This window comes from Anser cygnoides, chromosome Z (assembly GCF_040182565.1).
Source record: "Anser cygnoides isolate HZ-2024a breed goose chromosome Z, Taihu_goose_T2T_genome, whole genome shotgun sequence".
In the NCBI taxonomy this organism is placed as follows: Eukaryota; Metazoa; Chordata; class Aves; order Anseriformes; family Anatidae; genus Anser; species Anser cygnoides.
In genome coordinates, this window is record NC_089912.1 from 61,329,383 (window position 1) to 61,356,529 (window position 27,147).

The following is a 27,147-nucleotide window of genomic DNA, read 5'->3' on the forward strand; positions in this document are numbered from 1 at the left end:
ACAGAATGATTGTGTTCAGCATTTTTACTTACACCTTAGGAAAGCTTAATATTTTCTGTAACGCAAAACGCACTCGAGCCTTTTACAATAGCTAGGATAAAGCAATCCTGTAATTTTTCCTGTTTTCCTGCTTAACCTTGTGATATAAAGTGGCATGACTTTGACCAGCATTGCCCTCAGGAATTTATTATTACCGGACAACTGGAGAATCGCCACTCTCCCAGCTGAAAATAATTCACGTTGTAAGCAGGCTGCTGTTCCAGACAGGCGTCTGTTCTTCTTGGATGACAGGGCACCTAGCCCCGCTTGCCAGGCGTCTCGTGGTTGTATGTAATTTTCATATCTCTATGGAGATAGATCAGTGGATCTCGGCATTACTTTTCTCATAAAAATATACCAACACAGTATTAGGGTTTGTTCAAATGTTTATACGCAACAGTTGAACTGGAATTGGTTACTAATTCAACACCAAGAAAAATTTAGAGTTGCTTCGTCTTTACCCATCAATTATAGGGAACTGGGGGTATGGAACATCTCGATACAACGTCCCCAAATAGTTAACAGGACGTGCCAACACACAGTAAAACAAGTTGTGAACTGATTTCACTATTTTAATGGCTTCTGGACAAGAGAAAGCGTTCTCTCTCGTTTCAACTGCAGAAATAATAGTTTTTCCCTTTCTATCCTAACAGTTGTGAGGTACCGATGTGCATTGCTAAGTTGCTGACAGGAAAAAAGAAAGCCGTCACTGCAGCTTCAGCACACCCGATGAATTTGTGTGCGGCTAAGGACCATTACACCTACGGAAGGCCTGACAGCAAGAAGTGCTGTTTCACTTGCAAAGAAAACGAAGAAGTAACATCGGTGGCCCACCACCCCTCCTTAGCTCGGTCCATTGAGAGGTTCAGAAGGCAAATCCGGCACACGCAGGTTGCCGTCCCTGAGACCTCCGCACCGTTTCAGCTGAAAGCTGTGAACCAGCCGAAGGACTTCCCCCAGCGGGCCTTTAATCCAAAATCAGCCCTCGTTTGGGCGGCGCTCGGCGGCTGCCCGGCCCGGTCCCGCCCCGTCTCCATGGCGCGGGGCCGGCGGGGCTGCCGTCAGGCGCCGCTTTGCGACAGCCGCTCGCCGCGCCGGGCCGGGCCGGGCCGGGCCCCGGGAGCCGCCGCCGCCCCCGCCGCGCAGGTGAGTGCGGGGCCGCCGGCACCCCCCCGCCGGCCCCCCCCGTCCGGCGGGGCTGCTCCGCGGGCGCTGCGGGGCGGGCACCGCCGGGGCCGGGGCCGGGGCCGGGGCCGGGGCGGGCTTCGCAGCCCCCGGGGGGTGCGGGGGTGCGGGCGCCGGGCGCGGTGTGTCAGCAGCCCGGCGCCACGGGGCCCTGCGGCCGCCCTCCGGAGGCAGCCCCGGGCGCCGCTGAGGACCTGCAGCGCCGGCTGCCGTCGCCTCTTCTCGTTTTCCAGCCGTCCGTGGGTACGCGGGGCCGGGCTCTCCCTTCCCCGTCGTTTTTTGTGCGGGGACAGCCGGCGTTGCCTTCACGTTGAGCGCTTTGAAATCCGGCGTTTACGGCCCTCTGCTCGGCTGGGGCAGGCGTTCGCCTGTCATTGGGCCGCGGCTGCCGCTGTTACCCCGTAAAGCTTAGGGAGCGCTTCTCCGTAACCGCCTGCTTTCCTCTCGGGTAATCTCTGTTTGGGAAGACAGGTTGGTAGTTGTCCTGTCGAATTTGGCTTTGATCTGGGTGCGCCGGGAAGGTCTGGCAGCGGCGTTTACAATATTGGTGTGTAGGTGACGGCGATACGCCGTGGCTAAGCGGGGGGGCAGAGCTCGGTGCCGAGGGGAGCGCGGGGTGCAGGTGCAGAGGCGACGTGCCGCCCGCCGCACTGCAGCGGGAGCCGGCCTGGGAGCCAGCCTGGGAGCCGGGCCCTGGCTGCCCGCTGCGGGGACAGGCCCGGCCGGCGGAGAAAGGAAGGCCAGGTGCCCCCAGGTTTGTCATCCCCAACCAGCACGACGTGACCGATAGTCAGTTTCGCTGGTTAGTACCTGGGTTGCAGTTCCCCAGCGCGTCAGGTAACCGCAGCGCGGCTAACAGTTTGGCCAGGCTGAAAATAGTGGGTTGGTTTCCTCCCGCAGATACGCTTAGCTCGGCTGTAATGAGCAGGGCTGGCGAGGTCAGCGTGAATATTCATGGCAGGAAACGCGAGTGTGCTGTGTTTGCCAAAGCAGGGCCTTTGAAAAGTCCTTGCGCCTCTCGGATATGTACAGATACCTCAGTTCTCCTTGACAGCTGCTTTATTTTTCTCTTGTCTTGAAATGGGTTCAGTTAATTATCAGAACGAATGCACTTGACAGCTTAATTAGCCAGCTGCTGTCCTGCTTTCCGTGTATATTTGCGTGTGCATGCCTGTCCAGGAGGGTGGCGTTACAGCTGCCGGCGTGCTGTCCTTGTGCTAGGCTGGTTTCCCGACTTGGCTGTCATCGTGACAAGTCTGTGTCTTGGTTGTGCTGTACAGCACTGAGCCCATTCCCCACCTGTTTACTCGCCGTGCTCTCTTAGTGAAAAATGACGTTTTTTAATGCTTCTTTTTATAAAGACAGTGAGCAGTGTTGCAGTAATTCCATTGTGTTTGCAAAGCAGAACTTTGAGCGTGGATAAAATACAGGCGTCGTTCTCCAAGTTTTGAGTTTAGTGCTTGCCCGATGCAAGCTGGAATGATAGTGGTTTGTTACATGTGTCAAACTGAACGAACTCAGCAGGTAGATCTTTTTAAGGTGTTTTGTATCATGCACACCTGGTCCAAAATTTCTTGGACGAAAAAAATAGGGATTCATTTACTGTAAAAGCATTAGCCTTTAAAAAGCTTTCTCAGGCTTCTCGGGTGGCTTTACAAAGAGGAAACTGCGCTCTAAGCAGCGTGCTGGCCTCCCGTGATGGCACAGATGACTGGCCGGGAGGATGAGGAAGAGCAGTGGGTGTTACCTCGGCTGGAGCCAGCCTCTGACACGGATTCCCGAGGAGTTTCCATGCGCTCTGGTAGGCGGCAGCGAGGCGAAAGCCTCCTTCGGGAGGAGAGGTTGGTAACCGGAGGGTTGTGCATGGCGAGGACGGGACACGGTGCTGGGCAGCGCCTGTAGCTGGCCCATTTTGTGCCGGGCTTCGGGGAATGTCACCTCCCGAGGTGCCTTCCACCCTCAGCTGTTCTGTGGTTTTGTTAGGTTGATGGTAGGTTAGGAACGCAGAAATACTTTGTATTTGATCCCCTTACAGTGAGTCAGAACTAATTTCCAAAGCCCCTGAGCGCTCCTGACAGACCTGAAACAAGCGAGATTTTAACTAGCAAATGTTACTGAGCCTTTGTGTTTAATAACAGAGTGGTTTGTTTATTTACTTTAAAGTGCGAATGTTTCAATATTTGGGTTCTGACAGGGAAACATTTCTGTGACTGGGTAAAGCACTGGATTTTCTTCTCCCCACTTCATCCATCCCTTTTTTCTTTCATCTCCAAGTATTAAATGGAAAAGGTCATTTGTAATAAAACTAATATCAGATTTCATGAAATGCATTGGGTGATTCAAGTGGAAGCCATGCAGTACTAGGAGGGAGCCCCGCCATAAATGTGATTGCCCTCATGTAAATGGCTTTAGGTGTTCCAGTGGTGTTACAATGCTTAGCTGGTGTCTATTTGAATGAAGGATTCTGTACGTGTGAAAAATATTAGGCGTAAAAATCGCTGTTCACTTGAAAATACGCCACCCGTTTCGAAGGTTTGTGCTGGTGTCATGGATGGCAGCCATCTCTGTACTCACTGGTGACAAATCTGGTTAATAACAGAATTTAAATTCCACTGAAAATACAGAAAAATGACATTCACGTGCGGTAAACATTGATAGGGGAAGGAATGATTTATTCTGAACCTTTCTAGTTGCTTTGTTTGCACATACGCACAGTTAGGTTTGTTTAAAAGCAGATGTTCATTTGGCAGCCCTTAGTGCTTCGCTGTGGAGCTGCTGTGTACTGAGAGCAGACCTGATGAAGACACAGTCGGCTCGTCGGTGCAGTTTCTGACAGATTCTGGTAGCATCCACACGTGTCCTAAGATCGAGCCTTTCTCTGCGCGTGCTTTATTTGAAATAAATATCGTTTGCAAGTGGAAGTCGCTCACCAGCTGCACGGCTTCCTACCCTGAATTACTTCTGTTTGGGTGCTGCTGTGTCTGTAAAACCCTTATCATGGTCGCTCTCTCGGGGTGAATGGCTTAGCTCTTGAGTCTTGCGAGGTGCAGTGACATCTCTAGCTTCTTAGGGCTGGAAGTTGTGGGAAAGCTTGCACAACTTGCAAGTAAGCTGAAGTTTCAGAAGCAGCTTGCATGCAGATGGAGGAAGGTTTGTGGATTTTTCTGCCCGTCTTTTGTGGTCGCTTAGAAGGATAAAAGTACATGCCAAGGCTGGACAGGCAGAAATGCCAACCAGTTTTGAGAATACTGGGGTTGGTTTCCAAGCGTGAATTGTGACAGAAAGTAATAACCCAGATTAAGTAATAATTTGTCTTTTCCCACGTCCCCGCATCTCTGTATTTATTGCCTCTGACAGAGGTAGTTTGAAAGTGAAGCCAGGTAACTTAGAGATGTTTTTATGTGCACGCACGACAACACGAGATCGTTCTGGTTTTGCGTGTCTGGAGGGAGGAACCAGGGGTTCTGGCACGTGCGCAGGTGGCAGGGAACAGCCTGAAGATCCCGATGGAGACACGGGTGGCAAGCACGGAGACCTTCACTCAGTGCGATGTCTCCGATTCCCCTTCCAGTTCAGATTCCCGGTTCTCACTTCTGCAGAAATTGTAGGCAGTACAAATAAATAAAACACGGGGTTTTCATTCGTAGTGCCTCACTGCATGCTTGCTGAGCGTTTGTCAATAAGCACAGAGCTTATTCGCTGCTGTAGTTTGTCGTCACTGATGTAAAAAAAATATATATATCGATTGTTACAGCCATAAGTGAGGTTGGGTTTTTGCAGGGGGTGTATTTGGTGTTGGGTGATGACAGAGAACTGTTGTTCTGCGTGGTCCGAGTTCTGCAGCCGTTGAAATGAGCCTGTGGTGCTTCCTGAAAATGAAGTTTTTAATGAAGGCTTTGCGATACCATAATAAAAAACTAGAAGGAAAGAGGTAGCTTCGCTTTTTGCTCTTTCTCCCCGAGGGGTTGGTCGTAAATGCTCTAAGAATTATTTTTCGTCTCTTACCTAAAAGTTTGGAAATGTGGGTATTTGTAAGCCTTTAAAAAGCGTCTTGCTGGTAATGTTTGCAGTGCTTTCTCTCATGTTCGTCTGCATGGAAAGTATAAAGTATATTAAGTTCCTTCTATATTATTACTTACACTTTTGACCGTTGCGTTATGTTACGCAGCTATGCACCTTTTGGTAAGGTCACTGTATCCTTTGCATCTTTTAAAATTATTTTACAGTTCCATATTGTCATCACCCAGGCTGGGAACAATTGATTCAGCATTGCATAACAATTAACACTGTGGTTACGGGCGTCTTTTGCAAATACTAATTGCCAGGTAGCTTCTAGTGTGCCATAAGAGAGTGGGGGCTCGATCGGTGGTCTGTATCTATATGTGTTTATTAAGTAATGGCTCTTAAGTAGTTTTTAATAACTGTAGTCCGATTGGATGCAATGTGCGTGATGCATTTTCCGTGGACATTACCAGGTTCAATTCCTCTGGCTGCAGGGATTGGTTGCACTCGAAATGCAGGCAGCATTTGTCAAAATTACTATAAAACTATGTTCTTGAAGAAATTTCCATGTAATGTGTATATAGGTGAGATACAGCGTTAATTTGTGTCGGACTCCGCGTTTTCGGAATAGGTCTTGTGCATGCCTTACACCTGGGTCATACCAATGATAAGTGAATGTAACTTTAACCCCACCAGTTTCATTCGTGAAGTTCATGCCAGGCTCTTCTGACAGAAGAGTAGTTTTGGGAAGTGCACAGCGATCCATGGGAAGCCCCAGAGCCTATTTTTGACAACGGGTCCTTGGGCTTGCAAAAGAAGAACTCTACCAGTCGGGCCTATCTTATCAAAAGTATCTTTTGCAAGTATCTTCTTTTGTAAGAAATCAAACTAGCGAGGTATAACACTAACCCATTTCCCTGTATTTTTCAGGTGACCATTTCATTATGTTACTCAATCCCTATATGAAGGTGAACATGTTCCCCAGTGAGGGGAGAGAGAATTGGGTGCCAGGTGAAGAAATGGCATACCCGCCGATAAGTGATATTTATCGTTTTGCTTAAATTGGCAGGTGTGAGAGCAAAATGGCAGGAAACAGCCTGGTGCTGCCCATTGTTCTCTGGGGTCGGAAGGCTCCCACCCACTGCATATCAACGCTGCTGCTAATGGATGACGTGTCCATGATCGTCACGGGCTGTCATGACGGACAGATATGTCTCTGGGACCTCTCTCTAGATTTAGAGGTAAGCCTCTGCGTGATTTTTAACTTTCTATGTGCTTTAAGTGTGTATCTTTGTTGCCAAAACAAGTTTAGTCTTCAGTATTACAGTATAGTATCTATTCTGCCCTTCAGCTCTTGCTATACTCCATTCATTTATCCTTTCTTCCTCCCTTCATAAGATGACACCTGGATGTGACGTCATGCCCCCAGTAGTGAACATTTCAGGTCAGAAAGAGGCATTTTTGCTCTCATACTCCGTTGCTGCTCCTGCAGTAATTTTTAAAAATAATTATCTCCTCTTTTCTGGAGCTACTCTAAACTTACCGTTACTTTCAAGTGTAGCTGCTTTAAATTGGGTTGTAAAAACTGATTTCAGAGATCAGAGACCTGTATTTAGAGAGAGCTCTTCAAGGTTATTTTGAATAAAATAACTGCTTTCCATGAAAACGGAATGAGGAAAAAAGGCTTGGAGCAGAGATATAGATTGATGATTGATTGATAGTTATACATATAACTATGGTATCATATGTCAGTGGCTGTTCTGGTGTTGGAATCTGCAAGTGTCTCTTTTGAATAGAATTTTGTAATTTGCCTCAGTACAAGGAGTATTGAACTCCTAGAATACATTAGAAAAATAATCATTTCTTGTAAAATACAGCATAATTCAGAAAAAAGTTGCATTGAATTCCTAACAACCTCAACATCTGAGTTACCTCCCAAAATTATGTCTAATATATTTTAAAAAAAATAGGAGAAGGCAACAATCTCTTTCTAGGATGGACAAAGGACATTTTTTTCATCTTTCATCTATGAATGGATTGTATATGAACTCATTTATAAATGTAGAGGGTTGTGAAGTTGCTTGACTGGGGGGAGAAACTGTTTTAGCAGTACAACACAGTTTGTTCTTTTGAGTCAGGCCAAAGTCCATCCGTGATTTAAAATTGTTGCTGGCATGAGTTTTATGCAAAGTGCATTTTTTCACAAATTGCCATTACAGTGTTAGGTAGAAACTGTTTTTTTCACAAAATGTAGCAGCATTCTGTGCAAACTCGAGATGATGTCCGCAGCTGTGCTAATAAAATGTGCACATATGTTAACACATTTGTATGATGTAAAAGAGAAAACTGGAATATGTGTATTCAAGGTAAGTTGTAGTGCCTTTGTTATTTCACGGTAACTCTGTGTAACGTCGCATTTTATGTCCCTGATTCTAGATTAATCCCAGAGCTCTGCTGTTTGGTCACACAGCCTCAATTACGTGTTTATCAAAGGCCTCTGCTTCCAGTGAAAAGCAGTACATAGTGAGCGCCTCGGAGAGCGGGTGAGTTTTTTTAGTAACGTGCGGGGCTGTTAAATAACGGAAGCTGAGGGTAGAGGAGAGATCAGGTTGCTTCCACCTGCTTCTTTGCATTCCAACCTCTTTATCAACCAGTTCTGCCGCAGCAGGATGCTGTTGCTTGTACCGTCTGCGTTGGTTTCCACGCCTGCTCCAGAGCTTTTCCCCAGGCGGCTGAGCAGCAGGCGCTGCGGGGGAGCCCCGCTGCCACCCGGGCAGGGACGGGGAAGAGAGCCCCAGCCTAGAGGTGGCCGTGGAGAGGCCGAGCTGAGGCAGCTCCCTGCTTGTTCCCAGAGCTCCTCAAGGCCAAGCAGCTCCTTATCAAAGCTGGCCGTGAGCCTGGGCGGCCAAACCCCCGCAAGCGGGGAGGATGCAGGCGCTGTACCCTTGTATATCTGCAGAAGTGTTCTGGCTGACCGTGCGCCAGCCCCGTCCTAGGCGCCAGCAAGCAGTTTCTAGGAAGCAGGCCATGGTCTTGTTCCTCTTACAGAGCGACTCTGGAAGGCCAGAGCTTTTTTCTTTCCATAATTTGAGCCTAGGTTAGGTTCAGGGAGCTGAAGTAATTACTCTTGTCAGCAGGAGTCTAGAACAGCTTTTGAATTTCTAAGAAGTGTATGAGCAATTCAGTTACAAATGAGTAGCCTGCCTCTGTGGACTTGCATTGAGTAGGATGGGGTCATCTTTCGCTTGTCTTAGTGCAAGGCATCTCGTTATTACTGATTTTAGCATCTTCTTGAGCCTTACCAGCACAGGATAATACTACACACATGCTACTCCTTCTTAAACTAGTATAAATTCGAACATTTAGATTTGGTGTGCATGTGTATTTTTTTTTTTTTTTAGAAGTATGCCCTTGTGCTTTGCTTTTTCAAACTTTGCTTTGAAAAGCTAGATTTTCTATTTCGGCTGTCTTTAATTAGGCAAAATATTAGACCTGAAAGTATTTCTAGAGATGATCCTTACAGAGCATGTGTCTGTTACTGAGAGTTGCTCTTTCATTCGTGTATGGAACTTGGTGTTTGACTGGCAGACCTGCTGGTATGCAAAACGAGCTATAAAAGGCAACAGAAGTTTTGGAGTCTGTTCTTGTGTTTGCTTTGTTTTTGAAGGCTGGTTACCAGAAGGTGGACCTCCAGGCTAAGGTTGATTTGATCAACTGTGGCTGAGCAAGAAATTTCTTAGCCTCTGCCTATATAAATGCAGTTGGAGAGATATAGGTCAGTTATGTATCCAAACAAACCCAGTAAGTTTATTTGACAAAGTCAGGGAATGCTGTATTTAAACAACCGTTTAACCTAGACTTTGTGAATGGAGCGTGTCAAAACTTACAATTTCTGCCTTGCAGTGATTTCAGTACTAAGTAGTCTTTTTGTTTCGGATTTAAAACGAAAAAGAAGTTTTCAGTGTGAAATTATATATCTGATGCAAAGGGAAAAAAGATGAGGCAGCAGCTGACAGATTCCGTTTTGATTAAATTTTAAAATAAAACTTTGAAAGTCAAAATGTTGGGGGAAAATACTGTAAATAGGGGGAAATGTTTCCTTATCCCTCTGAAATCTGCATTAATTCACAGAGGTAACTAATATTTTCTTATAAGGCAAGTCAGAAAAATATCTACTGATGCTATTTATAATTGGTTGTTCCGTGATTTCATGAAGAGCCAGGTGATGCTGCCAGCTCCTGCCAGCCTGGAACCTCTGAAAAACCGTCAGCGTTCACTGCCACGTGATGAAGTTCTGTTTTTCTGTGATACGCTTTTCTTGCTTAGTAATGTGGAAAAGGCCAGCTAATCTTCAGATGCCTTAGGGGAAGCAGTAGATGTATATAAAGATTTGAAATAGTGGTGAGAGAAATGAGAAATTCTCAGTTAAATGCTTGCATTTACTTAATATGTTGATTGCTTGTGATGTATTTTTTCATTTTGCTCATTTCCCTTTTTCTTTATAGGGCAGAACAGGCTGTGTAGATTCGAATAGAATCAACTCAAGTAGATTTTGAGTTTCCTTTACCTAAATACAACTCACATAGTCAATAATAAATGTTTCAGATTCTCCCAGCGTAAATAATTTTTTTAATCCTTGGAAGACCGAAATATTTTGGATGTGGCTGTAATCTGTCTTTTGTGTTTTAGGGAGATGTGTCTGTGGGACGTGAATGATGGGAGATGCATAGAGTTTACGAAGCTAGCCTGCACACACACTGGCATACAGGTTGGTACTCTGGGTACACTTCAGAGCTCCTACTCTGTATGGTGCAGCGTGGATAACTATAGATCAGTTATTAAAATGAGGCATGGAAAGTTGTGCAGTATCATCAAATGCCTTAGAGCTGGACGTAGGTGCTTTAATTCAGCTTTTGGGGGAAAAAGGTAATTAGAGGTCCTGGAAAGAACGGAGGAATAGGATAAAACTGAGAAGTGCTGCTGGGGGAGGTGGGAGAGGGAGGCTGACCTCGGCAGGCAGGGCTGTTACAGGCTCCTGTCCGCCACCGGGGCTGGGTGAGCTGTCCAAAGGTTGCCTCGGGAAGATAACAGCGGACGGGGGCCTCAGCAAAAAGCTCCGCACATCAGAGCCCAGTAGCATTTTTTTTAATATATAGCCAGTAGAATATATTTATGGAGTGACAGTCTTGATTAAAAATGAAGCAGTCAGTGTCTTGCATGGAGTATAACTTTTGTGTGGTGTTAATATCCGTTTAGTTCTATCAGTTCACAGTCGGGACTCAGCGTGAAGGGAGACTGTTATGCCATGGACACTATCCAGAAATTCTTGTTGTGGATGCCACCAGCCTTGAAGTTCTTTATTCTTTGTTATCAAAGATATCTCCCGACTGGATCAGCTCCATGACTATCATTAAATCCAATAGAACACAAGGTAATTGTTTCTGTTGCTTTTATTATGGCTTTGCCCCGCTGTAAGGTAATACTATTTTCAACTTCTCAAAAAAGCAATGCATACGTAGTTATGTCTAGTCCCGGAAAATGTGCGGGGAGAAGACTCTTTGTGGTTTTGGTATCGTCTCTGTTGCTGTTGCATCCCATGAGAGTTTTAGCTCTGGCCAAATTTTAGTGCTTTCTCACGAGCAAAACCTAAAATGAGCACCCGGGTAGTGAAATCAGCTACAACAGGTTCCGGGCTCACCTGGTAAGTAATTCAGTTCTGTTATCTTCAGTGTGTGCGTGTGCTGAAATCTGAAGGGCGAGGAGCATTCCTACAGGAAGAGTCATTTTTCTTTTGGAATAAAAGCACATTCCACTAGAGTGATAACTTGTTTTGTCTTTGAGAATTGAAAAGAGGTTTTGGAGAACGCTGTGATAGCAAGAGCCTGGAAACTGGCACGAGGCTAAAGGAAGAGGTGCAAGCACTCTAGATGCTAAGGCTGTCATTTGCATTACTAATGTGATGTGTGGCATACATCGAGATCATTTGGCACGCTAGGAATTGTGATTTTGACAAGATATATACATACCGCGAATATTCCTTGTGATTAGTAGCTTTATAAAAAGTGCTGTCATAACATTTTCAAAGCTATTATTGCAGGAGATGTGTTTAAGGAAAGTGCTGATTAAAGTACACGATAAAAAAACTGAAGACTGCAGAGAGGAACTTCTAAAAGTAATGCCAGGCAGTTTAGTGAAGAGGTATGTGGGTAGACAGAATATATAGTAGCGGATGGGTTAACATGGTCTGAAGCAATACCTGTCCACACATCTGCTTCGCTGCTAGTTTGTGTTCAGTTGCCAAGCTTTAAATTTTTGGCAGCTGTGGAGATGTGCCTCATTCAGCTTTTTCCGTTGTTGAAGCTGTTAATTTCTAAGAGTTTGAGGAACACTAAGAAAGAAGATTCTGAAGGAAAGAGACTTATCTTCAATTAAGGCTGACAGCAGTTGTAAACTGTTCCCAAAGGGCTGCTGTGGCAATGCTGAATTGCTGTCTCCATAACATCTGAGTTGCTGGAAAAATGGAAAGTGAACTCTGGTTTTAAGTTCCCTGCTACTGCATTTAATTTTACTCTTTGTTTTGTAATCATTTTAATCGTGTTTGTGTTTTGTAATCAAAGCCCGGGGATTTTTGTCCTTCAGCAGAATTGCTTGGGGAAAACAGGAATTTCTAGGAAGTGACTAGCAGTAGGTGTGGGTTTGGTGGGGGGGGTTGGTTTGTGCTGGGGGGGTTGGTGTGCGTGGTTAATGAATGGAATGGATTACTTTTTCAGAGACACTGTTGGGGAACCCCCAGGCAAGGTGCTTGGGCAGCGTACAGCTAGCATACGTTCCCCATTGAGCTTCAGCAGCCTCTCAGGCCGCTGTGGGCAAAGAGCTGGGCATAAGCAAGAGGTCTTTCCTCCTACAAGAGAAACATCTTCCTTTTGGAGACAGTGACGAGACAACGCCTCGTGTCAGACAGCAGTGCCAGAAACAACTGGGGCTACCCTTCACCCTCTGCCCCCCTCTATTTAATTTGAGCCCTAGGCGTTAAGAGACCGTGTCCCCACCCATAATGGGAATGAAACTTAAACACAAAACCACTGAATATGTGTATGTGCACTTCTGGCATACCAGTTTGCAAATAAACGTTTGATTTTGAAGCAAACACTTTAAGATTGTTTTGGTAAATTTCAATGTTGAGGAGCTCTCTCTTATTTTTGTACTCAGATATGCACAAGCATGTACCAAAATGAAGACATTCTTGTATTTATCTGCCTTTTTTTCCCCCCCCAGAGGATACTGTTGTAGCAGTTTCAGTGACTGGCATCCTGAAAGTATGGATAATAACCTCTGAAGTTAGTCGCATGCAGGTAAGCTTCTGAATTAGTGACATTTCCCAAAAATCTTAAAGGACATACCACCCTCAACTGTTAACTCCCAGATTTTTTTTCCTCAAGTCCTGCTCTGATGAAGAGAGAACATCTGTTAATCCTTTTTCCTGTTCTTCCTGCTACCTGGAATATCATGGGCTTTATCTTTTTTTTTTTTTAAATATCAACAGAAATCCTAATGAAGATGTTCTTTGTTTGACTCTAACAGAACTTATTTCAAAATTAATACAGTAATTAATTCCTACAAATCTGTTTTTTTATGCATGCCATTTCATGGTTTGTGTTAATGATATGCAAATATTTTGGTCTATTCAGTTTTAGTTTTTCTTCTTTAAAAGTCCTGTTCTTTCCTGAAATTATCTTTTACCTCTCACAGGCTTTTGAGATCCAAAGTAAATTTAGTAACAAAAGATTGTTTCAATAACCTTTAGCTTTCCAAACCGATGTGAACACTGCGCTGTATGTGTAACTTTGATACAGACAAATTTTATGTTAAAGGCCTTGCAGTGGCCTTCCTTAAGGTCTTCCTTATTAGTCAGAACGTGATATTAATAAATACTTGTTTACTCTGCATAGTACAGTGAAGAGTATGAAAGTAAGAAACGCATACCTAAACAGGAGCATAGTCTGTTTGGGATAGTGGGAACCGCGCAAGAATGAAATGTGAGCTGAATGTGCTTAGTTTCAGCTGGCTGTCTAGAAGAAAGGTAATCCACCGAGAGTGACGGTGCTAAATAGGCACCGCTAATCTGTCCAGCTGGGGAATTTGTTAGACTTAAGTGACAAAAGAGGATGCCACGTGCTCTTGCAGATCTTCTTATGAGGAATAATAGAATAAGAAATGTGACAAGGGTTTGGTTTTTCCTTAGAAGTTGGCCATCTGGCATCTTATGAAACCACGTAGTCCCTCTTCCATCACGTTTTCTGTCATGTTCTAAGGTTAGTTTGAGCAAGGAAAAAAAAATCAGCTGGGTGTTTTCTTGTTATCTGATTTCCATACATATGTTTGCCTGTGTAGAGACTGCCAGTTTCAGGTGCTGGTTGTGTTTTCATCTGGACAGGCTATCGGAAACCGCCCTCAACATAACCAGAAGAAAGTTACGCTTTAATGCGGACCGAGGTTGGTCAAGGCACAGCACCGATGGGGTGGACCCGTCTGATGCTCTAACTCAGCAAAGGGTGTAGGGCCGGAGGGGTGAGGTCTGTGCTGCCCGGCGGTGCTAGATGGGATCTCAGGAGAACGCGGTCAGCGGTGACTGAACCCTCACCTCTAACCCAGTCTGTGGCTGGGAGCCTGGGGACGTGAGCTCGCTGACGTGCGGAAGGAAACAGCCCTGTGTGCTCAGCAGTTCAGCGCTCTGCCTGCTGACTGCCGGTCGGTACTCACGCCCGATGGGCTGTACACGTGTGCTCTCCAGATAACACTTACAGCCTCCTGTTGGTGCCATTTTTCTCTGTCTCTACAAGCCAATTTCTTATCGCTTCTTTAGTTCTGTTCTTCTGCATATATGTTACTCTCGTACCTGTGGCAGTCTGCGGGCTTTTTAAATCAGATGTAGATAATTTAATGTAATTGCTTTGCTTGTTTATTTTTATTTAGGATACCACACCAATATTTGAAGAGGAGTCAAAACCTATTTATTGTCAGAACTGTCAAAGCATTTCTTTCTGCGCATTTACCCAGCGGTCGTTGTTGGTAGTGTGCTCCAAGTACTGGAGGGTAAGGAAAGCTAGCTGAACAAACGCTAGCTTATTCTCACACTAGCACCTCGTGTAATTAAATTGCCAGTAAGACATTCAGATCAAGATGTTCTAAATCCTGTTAATATGCGTATGTGGAAACTGCAATTAGCTGCTGCCTGGGCATTTTAATCTGTAAGTGGTTGATGACTGTTAAGACTTCTGTTTCTTTTCAGGTTTTTGATGCTGGAGATTATTCCCTTTTATGCTCACTCCCTAGTGAAAATGAACAGACCTGGACCGGTGGCGACTTTGTGTCAGCTGACAAAGTGATTGTTTGGACAGAAGATGGACAAAGTTTCATATATAAATTACCACCCAGGTACTCAACAATGAAATGCTCTGATTCCTTTTTTTTTTTTTTTTCAGATTAAAGCATGAGACATTTTGAATGGTTTGAATGGTTTTCTTTTTACATCTTTTAATTTGTGATATACAAACATTTCTTTGTTCTGGGTGGAGATGCAGTTTTATCATATAGATCCTCCAATATTCTCACATAAGTCAGACAAGAAATCCTTTCTGACCTTCATGTGCCATCACAGCATAAAGAAGCAAGCAGATCTACCTGGTGGTCTGTTGGAGGAATACTTGAGTTTGGTGTGGTTTGGTCCTGAGTAAGAAGCCAAATGTTTTGAACTCTGAACTCTTTTGAACTCTGAAACTCTGAAAATGCAATGTTTAAGGACTTGGATACTGTTTTTGCTTAAGAATCTAGCATATTATTTAGTTAGCTATTGACAGAGTGATCACTTTAGTCATACAATAAATTTTATTTCTTTTTTTTCGTTTTTAAACCCAGCTGTCTACCAGCTAGTGATTCATTTCGCAGAGATGTGGGGAAAGCAGTAGAAAATCTAAATCCTCCTTTACTGTACAGCGTATTGGACAGAGCAGATAAACAGGTAAAAACACGTTTCTTTGGGGTTTTCATTTATGGTCAGTATTTCTTCTTTAGAGAGTTTAAATATGCATACTTCATGACATTTTCTTCTCATTCTAAGTAGACCTTCAGAATTTCCTCTTTTGCTAGAGAAAGTAGACGATTGGAAGAAAACCAGATGTAATTTCCCTGCTATTTTGTTTCTTTGTTTTGGTTCTTGTTGGTTTTCAAATAAATGCAGAAATTAGTCTATGGTCAAGTGAATCTTCAGTTCTTGTATGCTAACAGTTTATCATTCATCAGTGCTGGAGCAGAAGTCAGGTTGTGATGTGCATAATGATTAGGCAGTCACTTAGCAAGGGCTTTGAGAGTCACAACTTTGAGTTTTCAAGCTTAGATTCTTGCAAAGTAAAGAAAAGCCAATTCTGGCTAAAATCCTCATTTAACTATACATGTTTTTATGTTATATTGTGAACTGTATCTGCTATAAACTAACAGATTTTGGGACTGTTGTGTGATGTACCTAGGCATGTGTAGTACTAGGTTTAAATAATTGTCTCGCTTACAGATACTGTTAATGTAAGACTATTGTATGGATCCTTTTTTTAATCACAACCATTTAATCTGTTGCCAAATTTGGGCATTTAAACATGTATAGATTTGATCTGCTGTGTTATTTGTTAACATTATAACTTCCTTTTCTCTTATGGCCACGTTCCTTACTGAGTAGTGTATCTCCAGCTTACCATTACAGTTGAAATGTTAACAATTTTAGAATATACATATATAGAGAGAGTTATATAAACATAAATATATAAAAAACATATATATTTATTATATATACATATTTTTTCCCCTAAAACTGTGACTTGTTTCATAACTAACCACAGTGTCTTCTAATTCATATTGATGTATTTATTCTTCCTTCTGTAACAAAGATAAAGCATAGAGTAGCTGTTTTTTGTTCTACTTTCAAAATGTACAGTGAGTTATGTGGGAAAAGTAAATATTCAGATTTGTGCATGGTTTGCGTATGTCTGAAGTTCTAATTCATTTTATTTTATTTTTTTTTTAACAGTTACTTATATGTCCCCCAGTTACTCGATTCTTCTGCAGACGTAGGGAGTTTTCCTATAAGCTGCTAATCCAAGGAGACTCTTCAGGAAGACTGTGTATTTGGAGTGTGCCTGAAAATCTTGAACAACAAGATAGTGCAGCAGGTATTACGTAATTATGTCTTCTTGGTAGGTCTTTGTATGGACATCTCTATTTTGTTACGTATTTTGTTGCTGGATAAAGCACTGCTGCTTTTCCTATAAATCCAGGAAGCTTTTTTTGTTGTACTTTTTTTTTTCATTGCTTCTTTTAAGAGTTGCAGTTACTTAACTTTTTAATATGTGATCAAAATCTTACATTTACTCTGAACGCTTTTCAGGTATTAAGTTTTAATGGCCTTTTTTTCCAAACACCAGCTGTGGTCATTGTTGTCTGCCTGCATAACTTCCTCTTGTAGTTTAAATCATATACTTTTCCAGTTCTCTCACATGTATTGTTTCCATGTGTTGCTGCAGCTTCCCTCAGGTCAGTGAATTGATCTCCGATATCTTTTATGTGGTGTTGTAGCATGGTGTATTTTAACTTTGAAATCTTTCAGGAAAAGCATTCCTATTTTGGTTCTTGAATAGTTTTCTTTTTTTTTTTTTTTCTTTGTCCCCTTTTTTTAAACAGGACTGCAAACAACAACTTCAATATCCCTCCAGGAAGCTTTTGATAAACTCACTCCTCGCCCAGCTGGGATTATAGACCAACTAAGCTTGATACCAAACTTCAATGAACCACTTAAAGTTACGGCTAGTGTGTATATCCCAGCACATGGGCGTTTGGTCTGTGGTCGGGAGGATGGAAGCATTGTTATTGTGCCAGCAACACAAACTGCTATAGTTCAGCTTTTGCAAGGAGAGCATATGCTTCGGAGAGGTATGCTAATAAGCTTTTGAAAAGCACAGCTGGATTGCAGTGTGTGCAATCTAATTTATTAATTGTTCTATCAAAAATTAATTATTTTTTTCCCTTTTTCATCCTTCCCCACCCCGTACCCCCGACCTTACCCAATTCCTCAGGTTGGCCACCTCACCGGACTCTCAGAGGCCATCGAAACAAAATTACATGCTTACTGTATCCTCACCAGGTTTCTTCTCGTTATGATCAAAGGTATTTGATCTCAGGTGGTGTGGATTTCTCAGTCATCATGTGGGATATATTTTCTGGAGAGATGAAACATATCTTCTGTGTACATGGTGGAGAAATTACACAGCTTCTAGTTCCACCAGAAAACTGTAGTGTAAGTTTTAACTAATATGTCCTGATAACTTGTCTTACGCTTCCCATGAATGCTACAGCCCCTGAAATCCTTCCTGAGAGTGTGAATGCAGTATGAAATACCAAAGCTCTAGCACTGAGCTAAAGTATAACCCTTGCAAATATTTAAAACCATTTAATTGTTCCGTTAATTTTGGTTTTGTTCGCATCATGATTTAGCTATGGAAATAATTAAAAACAGTGGGAAAATGTATGTTAAAACCCAGCTAGTTAAGGAAATGCTTGACATTAGATGATATCCAGCATTAACTGCAGGAGAGGATTTCTATCACGTGGAAGCAACTTCTTTCCCCTGAAAACCTTTGAAACTGAGGCAAGTGTTCCCCACCAGTTAGCTCATAAGCTCTTAGGCTTTGAATGAAATTTTATTTTTGATAACTTGGATGAACAGAGAGAATTTAATGCACAAAATGACACAGGTTTACTTGAGAAACATGGGTTCTCCTTTTTGCTCAACAGTTTCTTTGCCTTTTGTTTCCCTTTTTTTCCTTCCCTTCTTGTTCCCTTTTTCTTTAATGTTCTGCTTTTTTTCATCCTCATTTTCATACTTCTAATTCTTGAGCCTGTTTCCTGTACCTCTGCACTGCTTAGCTCCGCTAAGGCACTAACCTTCCTTGGATGTCACCGTTGAAAACATCTGTGACTTAGTATGTTAATCTAAACCATGTGTAGATGTGAAAATTTTAATTTAAACTTAAGTATTAGCATATAATCCAAGTCTAAGGAGAGCTGGAAGAAAACGCAAAGCTATTAAAACTATTTGAAGGGTAGTTCTTTGAGTGACTTCACCTGTAGCGGTGTTTCTATTAGTGTATGTGCATGGACATGCCTATTCCGTATTATAAATCAAAATGCTTCTAGTCTCTTTTTTCTTTTACTAAGAAATATTCATCAGTATTAGCTAAAATATTTTGGCCTATAGCATAAAAAATTAAATAAAAGTGACAGGCTTGAGAGTAAGTAGTCTGTATTTTATTTGCCGATGAAGTATTATTTTTATGACTCTTTTGAACCCTACAGAGTTACTTCCCCTTCAGATTTTAAACATTTGAAGAACATGTTGGTAGAAAATAATTTCCTTTTTCTGGAAAGACTGAAAAATTTCTGAACATGACCACGAACTGACATTAGTGGTTCAGTGCATAAAATTTTTCCAAGGTAGCGATATCATGTGGTTATGATAAGGAGGCAGGACATTTTTGTGCCTGTTTGCTCTTTATGACACGCAGGTATTTGGATTCAAGAGAATTTCTGCAAATGAAAATCTGTTTCCAGTGGTAACAGCAAGTTTTGCCATAGATTTATGTGCCTGCGTTTGCTTATAAAATAGGTTGTTGATCGTTATACTTTGTCCAGTGAAGAAGAGATTCTTAAAAGTAAACTGCCTACCTTATGATTAATCTTTATTTATTTATTCATTCATTTTTAAGGCAAGAGTCCAGCACTGTATTTGCTCTGTTGCCAGTGATCACTCGGTAGGTCTTCTGAGTCTGCGGGAGAAAAAATGCATCATGCTGGCATCCCGTCACCTTTTCCCTATTCAAGTAATAAAATGGAGGCCTTCTGATGACTACCTGGTAGTGGGGTGTTCAGATGGGTCTGTGTACGTCTGGCAAATGGATACCGGTAAGGTTAAGTTCAGACATTGTTTAGTCAAATTTTTTTAATAATACTTGGTAATCTGTGCAAGGTGCATCTGAGACGTGTTAATTTTTTTATGCATTTTTGTTTAGAAATCTAGCTCTCCCCATGTTAGCCAAATTTGTAGATCAAATATTAAAACATGTATTTAGAATAACTCATTTATTTTTGGAGAAGTGCAGCTTCCTCTGGCTTTTTCTCCCTACATATATTTCCTATTTATCTTTACAGAGAACACTTGTTAGCTGCACGTGTAGTGTCCTCTTAATTCATTAGTGTTCATGCTTCCTCTTAGTTTTCTTGAAAGCTTGGCATAGAAATGCAGCACCTTGAATCTCGAATAGTTCCTTCATCCGCAAAGTGCAGGATAGTCATCAGTTCTGTTGTCTGTCTGGTTTGTGTTTCCCTTCCTTTTGTTTTTAAAGGGGCTAATGCTCCGTATAGAAGACGATAAGAATGAGCCCTGACACTTCAGTCTCATGGAAATTCAGGACAAATCCATTCCTTTGGAATATTTCTAAAAATAGCTGTTAACAGAAAGCTTTACCCATTGCATCCTGTGGTGTAAATTATTTTTGCACATCGTTGTACTTACAATGTTTTGCACATTCTGAATTGTTCCTGCTTAAACTAATGTTTTCCAAAACGTTTGAAGGTGCGCTGGACAGGTGTGTGATGGGAATAACAGCGGTAGAAATCCTGAACGCCTGTGATGAGGCAGTTCCAGCGGCTGTGGACTCCCTCAGTCATCCCGCCGTCAACCTGAAGCAGGCCATGACTCGGCGTAGCCTGGCTGCTCTGAAAAACGTGGCACATCAAAAACTGCAGACTCTTGCCACTAACCTGCTAGCTTCTGAAGCATCTGACAAAGTGAGTTCTGGTCTAGCTTGGCTGTTTCTAATGCAGTATCCAAGCAATTTATTTTTCATACGTAATTCAATAAAATACAGCAAGTCTTCATCGTTGTAACTGAAAGGATCTTATCCAAACCACTCTGAAATTTTAATATAAAAGACGTAAGCTAACTTTACCTGGCCTTGGGTAAGCCCTGGAAGGACAAGCAGCACAAAATGAAACGGGGAAAATTTCAGTCTGAACGTAAGAAGACTTCTCTTCACTGCAAGGGCAGCAGAGCACTGGAGCAGGCTGCACGGGACGAGGCTCTGGGGCGTCCGTCCTTGGAGATGCTCAAAGCTGGACTGGGCACGGTCCTGTTTTTGCAGAGGGTTGGAGTGCGCTCCAGCCTCAGCTGTTCCACGGTTCTGTGAAGTAGCTGGTCACCTCTTATAGCTGTAACGCTTCATTTCAATTTCCTATAGAGATGTGGCTTGCAAAAGAAATTAAGATATTTTTCTTCAAACCTGTTACTGCCATTTTGAGATAGAAAACATCATTTTGTTTTATTTAATATTGATCAATATATTTGCAATGTCAGTATGTGCTTAACACATTAATACCATGAAGTCTGTTAAGAATAAACAATTCATATGTTCGGGTGTGTATGTTGGTACTTGTCTGAATGAGGTTTTTTTGTATTGCATATGAGAGGACAGTTTAGGTATTGAGAGGGGAAAAAGAACATCCTGACAATAAAGAAATAGCTTCCTGTTTTCTGAACACTGCAATATCTAGGTTTTTATTATCTCAATTTGATTTATGCTAGGGATTAAAATTTGTAGATATGAGACTAGTGTTAAGTTTCATTTGTGACTGTATTAAATCCTTTAGCGGGGTAGTTTTTGCCCAGTCAATAAGGGAAAACAATTATGCATGCAGAAGCAAACCCAAGAAGCTAAAGGTTGATGGAGGAGTAATCACATTATGAAAAATGTATGCTGAAAGAACTGCTGGGATTGCTCTTGCCAATCTCTGGGTCCTAAGAAAACGAGCTTGTGTTTGTTTCTTCGCTTGTTTCTTTTCGCTTTTCTCTAGATGAATGCAGGTGTCTGATGTTCTGGCAGTCTGGCTTCTGACCAGCAGAGAGCAGCAGAGATCTGCTTCGAGCTCTATTTATTTTCCTTTTTTTTTTTTTTTTTTTTTTTTTTTTTTTAACCTTCCTGCGTCCTATTCTGTTTGGAAAAGAGCGGTCCCTTGCACAGGGCATTCTTTGGAACGGTGTCACCTTGTTTTTCCAAGTACCTGAGTGCCCAGGCTTGGGCACCGGTGTTCATACCGAATCCTGAGTGTCGGTGTTACAGTATTAACGTATATTAGGTTTGTAATACTTGATCACAACTCTGAAATTCCCGATGTTATGAGAATGTCAGTGAAGCATCTTAGAATGATTTTCCTGTTTTATACCCTGCGAGTTTTCAAACTTTGTTCACGCAGGGCTTCCTCAATTTGTGAATTAAATCCAAGAGAAGTATACAGACAGTTATCCAGTTAAAATCTTGAAATAGCTTTTATTTTCTTTTATTTTTGCAGGGGAATTTACCTAAATATTCGCATAACTCCCTGATGGTTCAAGCTATAAAGACAAACTTAACAGATCCAGACATACACGTGCTCTTCTTCGATGTAGAGGCCCTGATTATTCAGCTGCTGACCGAAGAGGCCTCGAGACCCAACAGTGCACTCATTTCTCCGGAGAATTTGCAGAAGGCATCCGGCGGTTCTGACAAAGGAGGCTCCTTTTTGACTGGCAAACGAGCAGCCGTCCTCTTCCAGCAGGTCAAGGAGACGATCAAAGAGAATATCAAAGAGCATCTTCTCGATGATGAGGATGAGGATGAAGAATCAATAAGGCAGAGAAGAGAAGATGGTGACCCAGAATATCGCTCTAGCAAATCTAAACCATTAACTTTATTAGAGTATAATCTAACCATGGATACAGCAAAGCTTTTTATGTCTTGTCTTCATGCCTGGGGCTTGAATTCTGTTCTAGATGAGCTTTGCCTTGATCGCCTGGGGATGCTTAAGCCGCACTGTTCGGTGTCCTTTGGCCTCCTGTCTAGAGGTGGCCACATGTCTCTGATGCTTCCCGGTTACAATCAGTCTGTGGGTAAACCATCCTATGAGGGCATGGAGCTGGGAAGGAAAATGTCCATTACAGAAGGACTCGGAAAGGGGACGTACGGAGTATCGCGTGCTGTCACCACTCAGCACCTCCTGTCTGTCATCTCGCTGGCAAACACGCTGATGAGCATGACTAATGCAACTTTTATTGGAGACCACATGAAGAAAGGCCCAACCAGGTACAGAAAATACTCCCTTTAACTCACGACAACTTTCTTTCAGAGTCTCTACTTTGATGCAGTGCTTTATTTTGCTTAATTTTACTGTGGAGTTTGATGTGTTAAATGGCTGTGAAAGCCTCTGGTACCCAGGTGACCAGAGTGCATTTCTTCTTATCATGACTAAAGCATTTTTTGCGCCAAAGTAACTTTATTGCTTTCAACTGAGTTAGATAACTTACAGTGTTAATATGATGTGGAGTTAGAGTAAGATTTGTGCCAGGAGGGATGAGAGGCCAGTTTTGTCCTTTTTCATGAGTTTTAGTTTTAAATAGACTGAAGAGCAGGTCAAATTCTAAACAGATCAAAACATACAGACAAACTTTTCATCACCAAAGAGTAAGCTGGGAACTGTAAATGGGATGCATCATTCTTTACAGGATTGCCTTTCAAAGTTTGTTTAGTCACACTGTCTTAGAAAATAATCCTCCCCTCCCTCTTTTTTCTGTGTTTTTTTTTTTTTCCCTTGTCTTCCTTCCTCTGCCCCTTCATGCACGTCGTGTTTAGGCCGCCTCGGCCTGGCACTCCTGAGATGACAAAAGTGAAGGCACCTCCTTCGATGTCAAGTCATGCAGCTCAAGGACAAATTAAGCAAGGTAAAAATGACTTTCTTTGGAACAATTTGATATGTAGTTTCAGCTCTTGACACTGAAGTTATCACCTTACTATCGTGATTAAAAATATTGCTAGCTTCTACATGGGAGGAAGAAGGTTGATGTATGATGTTGAAGGACCCGTTAGGAGTCTGCATTTTCTCTGTCACAAGTACAGTGGCTAGGTTTGAGCCATAGAACAACATGCGATACGAGAAGAGGGCTCACACCAGATGAGACTTGAATTTTGTACTGGAGCAGAGCCGTGAGCAGAGCCTCCTCCAGGTGGTGGGAGCACCGCGGAAGCTGTCCTGTGGGGAATGGAGGGATGGAGGAGGAGGAGGCAGCTCCTCCCTGCTTGCTCTCTAAATTAAAGAGCTGCTGTTTCATGCAGCAAACAATTTGATGCCAAAAGTGAAGTTAAACGTGTGTAACATCGCGCTGTGGCCATCTTTGTCTGGAGTGCCCAGCTCAGGAGCAGGTGCCCCGTTTGAAAGAGCTGTGCAGCAGCTGGGGAAGCCGGCGCTCCCCGCACCACCTCCCGCGGGCCAGGCAGGGGGCACGAAGCCTGCACCAGCGGGGGGGGTTGGTGGTTGGGGGGCACTTCCGAGCGTGAGCTTGGCCGTGTGTCTTGCTGCCTGATGAAACAAAGAGGGAACATGCACCTCGCTGGTCTTATCACTGCTCTTCGGGGGTGTTCTAGGTGTAAGGCCAGCTGTATGCATATACTCCAGGGCAGAGGAGCAGTGTTTTTTCTCTTTTTTTCCCAAAACGTGTTTGATTTTTCACTAATTTATAAAGGGAATATCTTTCAGGACTCATTTGAAATTTTATTCCCTAATTACATTTAAAAAAACACTTAACTGTTATTGTTAGCTATTAAAACTTTGTCGTTTCAAGTTACATGAATATGAAGAAACTTACACTTTGTAAAACGGTTGCATTTTGCAGAATACAAATGCTTTGTCATTGTGATATTTTATGGATATTTATCTTCTATATTTCAAATATCCTTCATGTACATCCTAACTTTTATCTTTAAACTGTGGAAATACTCTTGTATTAGAAAGCTGGTAAGCACAACAGGTAACTTCATACATCAAATGTCTGACTTCCATCATTCACATCCAAAAATGAGGGAAATTTATATCTGAGGAAGAAACTTACTCATCAGCAACACGTGTGTATTCTTTTGCTCTTTTTTTTTTTTTGTGATCTGTGTTTGGAAAGGGGAAGTCAGTTTCAAGAGCGATGAACATACAGCTTTTCTTTTCATGATCAAAGGTGCTACATAAATAGAGAAGTAGCAGTCAATAACAAAAAGTACAAATAAATAAAAAATCAGGAAGAGCTGCTGTTTCAACATGTGCATTTTTTTTCCCAGCTGCTTGCTTTTCTTTGAGAGATATGTATTTGAGAGGTCAGTATTTACCGGAGATGGTGTCTGTATGGCAAATTCAATGCCAGAAAAAATGTATTTCTTACAGAGGATCTGTGTTTCTGTTTTTAAGGGTACAGTTACATTGGGGTTATCCTTTCCCAAATGAAAATTATGTAATTTTTCTTAGGAATAGCTTTGCTGTTCATGGTGATAGACATACTTCAGTTATCCAATATCCTTTTAACAATTGATAAAAAATAAATTCTGTGCATCGTAAAAAGTATAGAAAAATACTTTTGTTCCTAAACTGTTTTTTTTGTTTGTTTTTCCTATGTTTGGTGGCATGTCTTGCATGCTCCTGGGGAGAGATGAGTTTGTTTGAATGGCACCCTTAGGTCAAAAGTTTACCTTTACCTCCCACTGTGTGCTACTTACAGCATCTCACCACTCATAAATTACTAGTGCTTATTCTTAAAAAATCAATTAGTATAGATACAATTAACGCATGTTATGACATGCTTGATCTCCATCTATTTGACCTGTATTTGTCCTGAGATCAGCACCGCTCTGCGCTACTCAGCCACGGGGCCAGCTGCTTCCATTCCAGTGATTGTTATAATTACTGACACTTGCAGGGAGAGAACAACAGCAACAAAAGGGGTCAGAAAGGAAAACTTCAAAGGCTTGAGTTTTGTTTTAAGAAAGAAAAAAAAAAAAACAACAAAAAAAAACAGCGGTGTGTTTTTTCCATAAATTGACTAGCTTCTTTTATGCAGCTACAAAAGTCCCTTTTGTCGCGCGGTGATTGAGGCTGGTGGCGGTGTCACCGTACACGTGCCATCATGCTGCGTTTGTGTGGAAGGTATGGCAAAAGTAGCGTGGATGCAGATGTCCTGCAGCGACAAAAGAAGCTCACTGCATGAAAAGCAAACAGCCTATTCAGGAGACAATGCTTAATACGTTCAGGAGCCTGAACCCATTGTTGTTCTGCAACGGAATAAAAGCGGGGGATTAATTTGCAGATGCTTGTGCATGACATATGGTAATTTCTCTATAGGAAGGAAGTGTCAGATAGTGACCTGTAAATCCCCGCGTTGACCTCTGGTTGTAGCATGTGTATGCCATAAGGTCCGCGCATCTTTTCATGTGATAATATTAAGTAATGAGCATTAGTGGAAGTATAATGTTTAGAACTGCTTTTAAATTACATTTGCACCGAGAAATTACGCAGTTCACAAAATAAATACGTCACGGCTCTTGCTTTGAGTACATGCTTGGCCTGTGCTCTTTTGTGTTTGCTTTCCTGTAGTCTTACGCAGCGTGGTTTATATGCTGCTGCTTTGTATGCGTAGTCCTTTCTTTTGTTTAGGTTTAAACTTATTTGAATGGACATGTTTCACAGAATCACAGAATCTAAAACTAGCCATCGGTAATACATCTTATGATGTTTTAGATTAACAGGTGGGACAACCCAGGTGTAAAAGGGGTTATTTCTAATGTATTTTTTTTTAAATGAGTAGTACAAATTCCAGATCTACCTAGAGATGGGGAAAAATGAGCAAAAGTGAAACTCCTATTTTTAAACTCCCAGTCAACCGTTATGCCAAACCAAATCCCACCTTTCTAAAGACACACTTGTAATTTTTTATTTACAGGTACTTTCTTTTCAAAACACGCAAGTTTATGTTAGTGTATCTGTGTTCCTCTGCAGTTGCATGTCTCCCTCTCACTGACATTGCACTCCTTGTACAGCCTAGAAAATTTTTTTAAGTTGAATATGATCACCGTTTCCTCCAGTTTTGTTTGTCATTCTTCAGTGATACTAATCTGTTTTTCAGAAGCTGCTATCCTCACTTTCCTATTTTTTTCTCTTTATTTCTTCTTCTTTCCTCTGCAAGTTGCTCCTGCTGTTTCTTCTAGCACTGAAGCTGGTCACTCTGGCTCTGACACTGCTCCTACTTTACATACCTGTTTCTTAGTAAATGAAGGTATTCTTTCCTCATTTTTTCTATTTGTCTTTTACTTTCAACTAATGTCCTTTATCATTGTTACGACATGACTTTAGTTTGGTCTATGTAGATACTTTTCTTTGCAAGATACAGAGGCAATGGGTTTATTTCTGTGTTCTTTGCCATTAGTGCTGGCAGAGGGTGAGTAGATCTGGTTTGTCTGTCGTGGGCTTGCTTTATGTTCAGCTCTCAACTGCTGTATCAGAGGTTGTATTTCAGATCTTGTTTGGTTTTGCTGTTGCCTTTGGAGGAAAAAGTCTAAGACCCTTTTAAAGTAGGGAAAACATAAGTGTCTCTTCCCACTTGTGAGCTATGAATGAAAGAAGCTGTGCTGCATGTGGTTTGTATTCCATTTGTGTGACATTTCCCCTGTCTCCGTTGTGGACATAGCTGCTGCTCCTTGGTACGAAGGTTCAGCCCCGCCTGGAGCCCTGAGGGTCCCTTCTGGTATGAGCATGTGGCACTCGTCCGCTTTGGGGACGAGCGAGCAACAGCACTTTGTAGTTCACCTTGCAAACCAAAAGGCTGAGAAATTTCATGGTCCTTTTAAAAAGGAAAGAGAAGCAAAATCATTTCAAGTCACTTAAATTTTGGTTTTGGTGCTTATGAAAACAGAAATGATTTAGTTAAACTACTTGGGGTTTGCGTTTTTTGGTTTGTTTCTTCTAATAAATGTTTGTCTACAT

General features: G+C 42.3%; 1 protein-coding gene across 9 annotated transcripts in view; it reads left to right on the forward strand.

Moving 5' to 3' along the window:
• Positions 1-966: 966 nt before the first annotated feature.
• The window catches only part of WDR7 (WD repeat domain 7), a 114,588-nt gene continuing 88,407 nt past the window's right edge, over positions 967-27,147 (forward strand). For 3 of the 9 annotated variants that reach the window (XR_010827948.1, XM_066988929.1, XM_066988930.1), the window contains exons 1-17: positions 971-1,185; positions 6,296-6,467; positions 7,663-7,769; positions 9,916-9,994; positions 10,483-10,657; positions 12,502-12,578; positions 14,200-14,319; positions 14,516-14,661; positions 15,142-15,244; positions 16,301-16,442; positions 16,951-17,199; positions 17,343-17,563; positions 19,032-19,227; positions 19,898-20,112; positions 21,670-22,439; positions 22,986-23,074; positions 26,351-26,440. Coding sequence is in view for 8 of the 9 variants with exons in the window: in XM_066988929.1 (XP_066845030.1) it covers positions 6,309-6,467; positions 7,663-7,769; positions 9,916-9,994; positions 10,483-10,657; positions 12,502-12,578; positions 14,200-14,319; positions 14,516-14,661; positions 15,142-15,244; positions 16,301-16,442; positions 16,951-17,199; positions 17,343-17,563; positions 19,032-19,227; positions 19,898-20,112; positions 21,670-22,439; positions 22,986-23,074; positions 26,351-26,440 (2,938 nt within the window). In the remaining variant the exon portion in view is untranslated. Of the gene's footprint in view, positions 1,186-1,445; positions 1,468-1,546; positions 1,696-6,295; positions 6,468-7,662; positions 7,770-9,915; positions 9,995-10,482; positions 10,658-12,501; positions 12,579-14,199; positions 14,320-14,515; positions 14,662-15,141; positions 15,245-16,300; positions 16,443-16,950; positions 17,200-17,342; positions 17,564-19,031; positions 19,228-19,897; positions 20,113-21,669; positions 22,440-22,985; positions 23,075-26,350; positions 26,441-27,147 lie in introns of those variants that run through there. The other 6 variants (XM_066988931.1, XM_066988927.1, XM_066988924.1 and 3 more) reach the window with 6 other exon arrangements.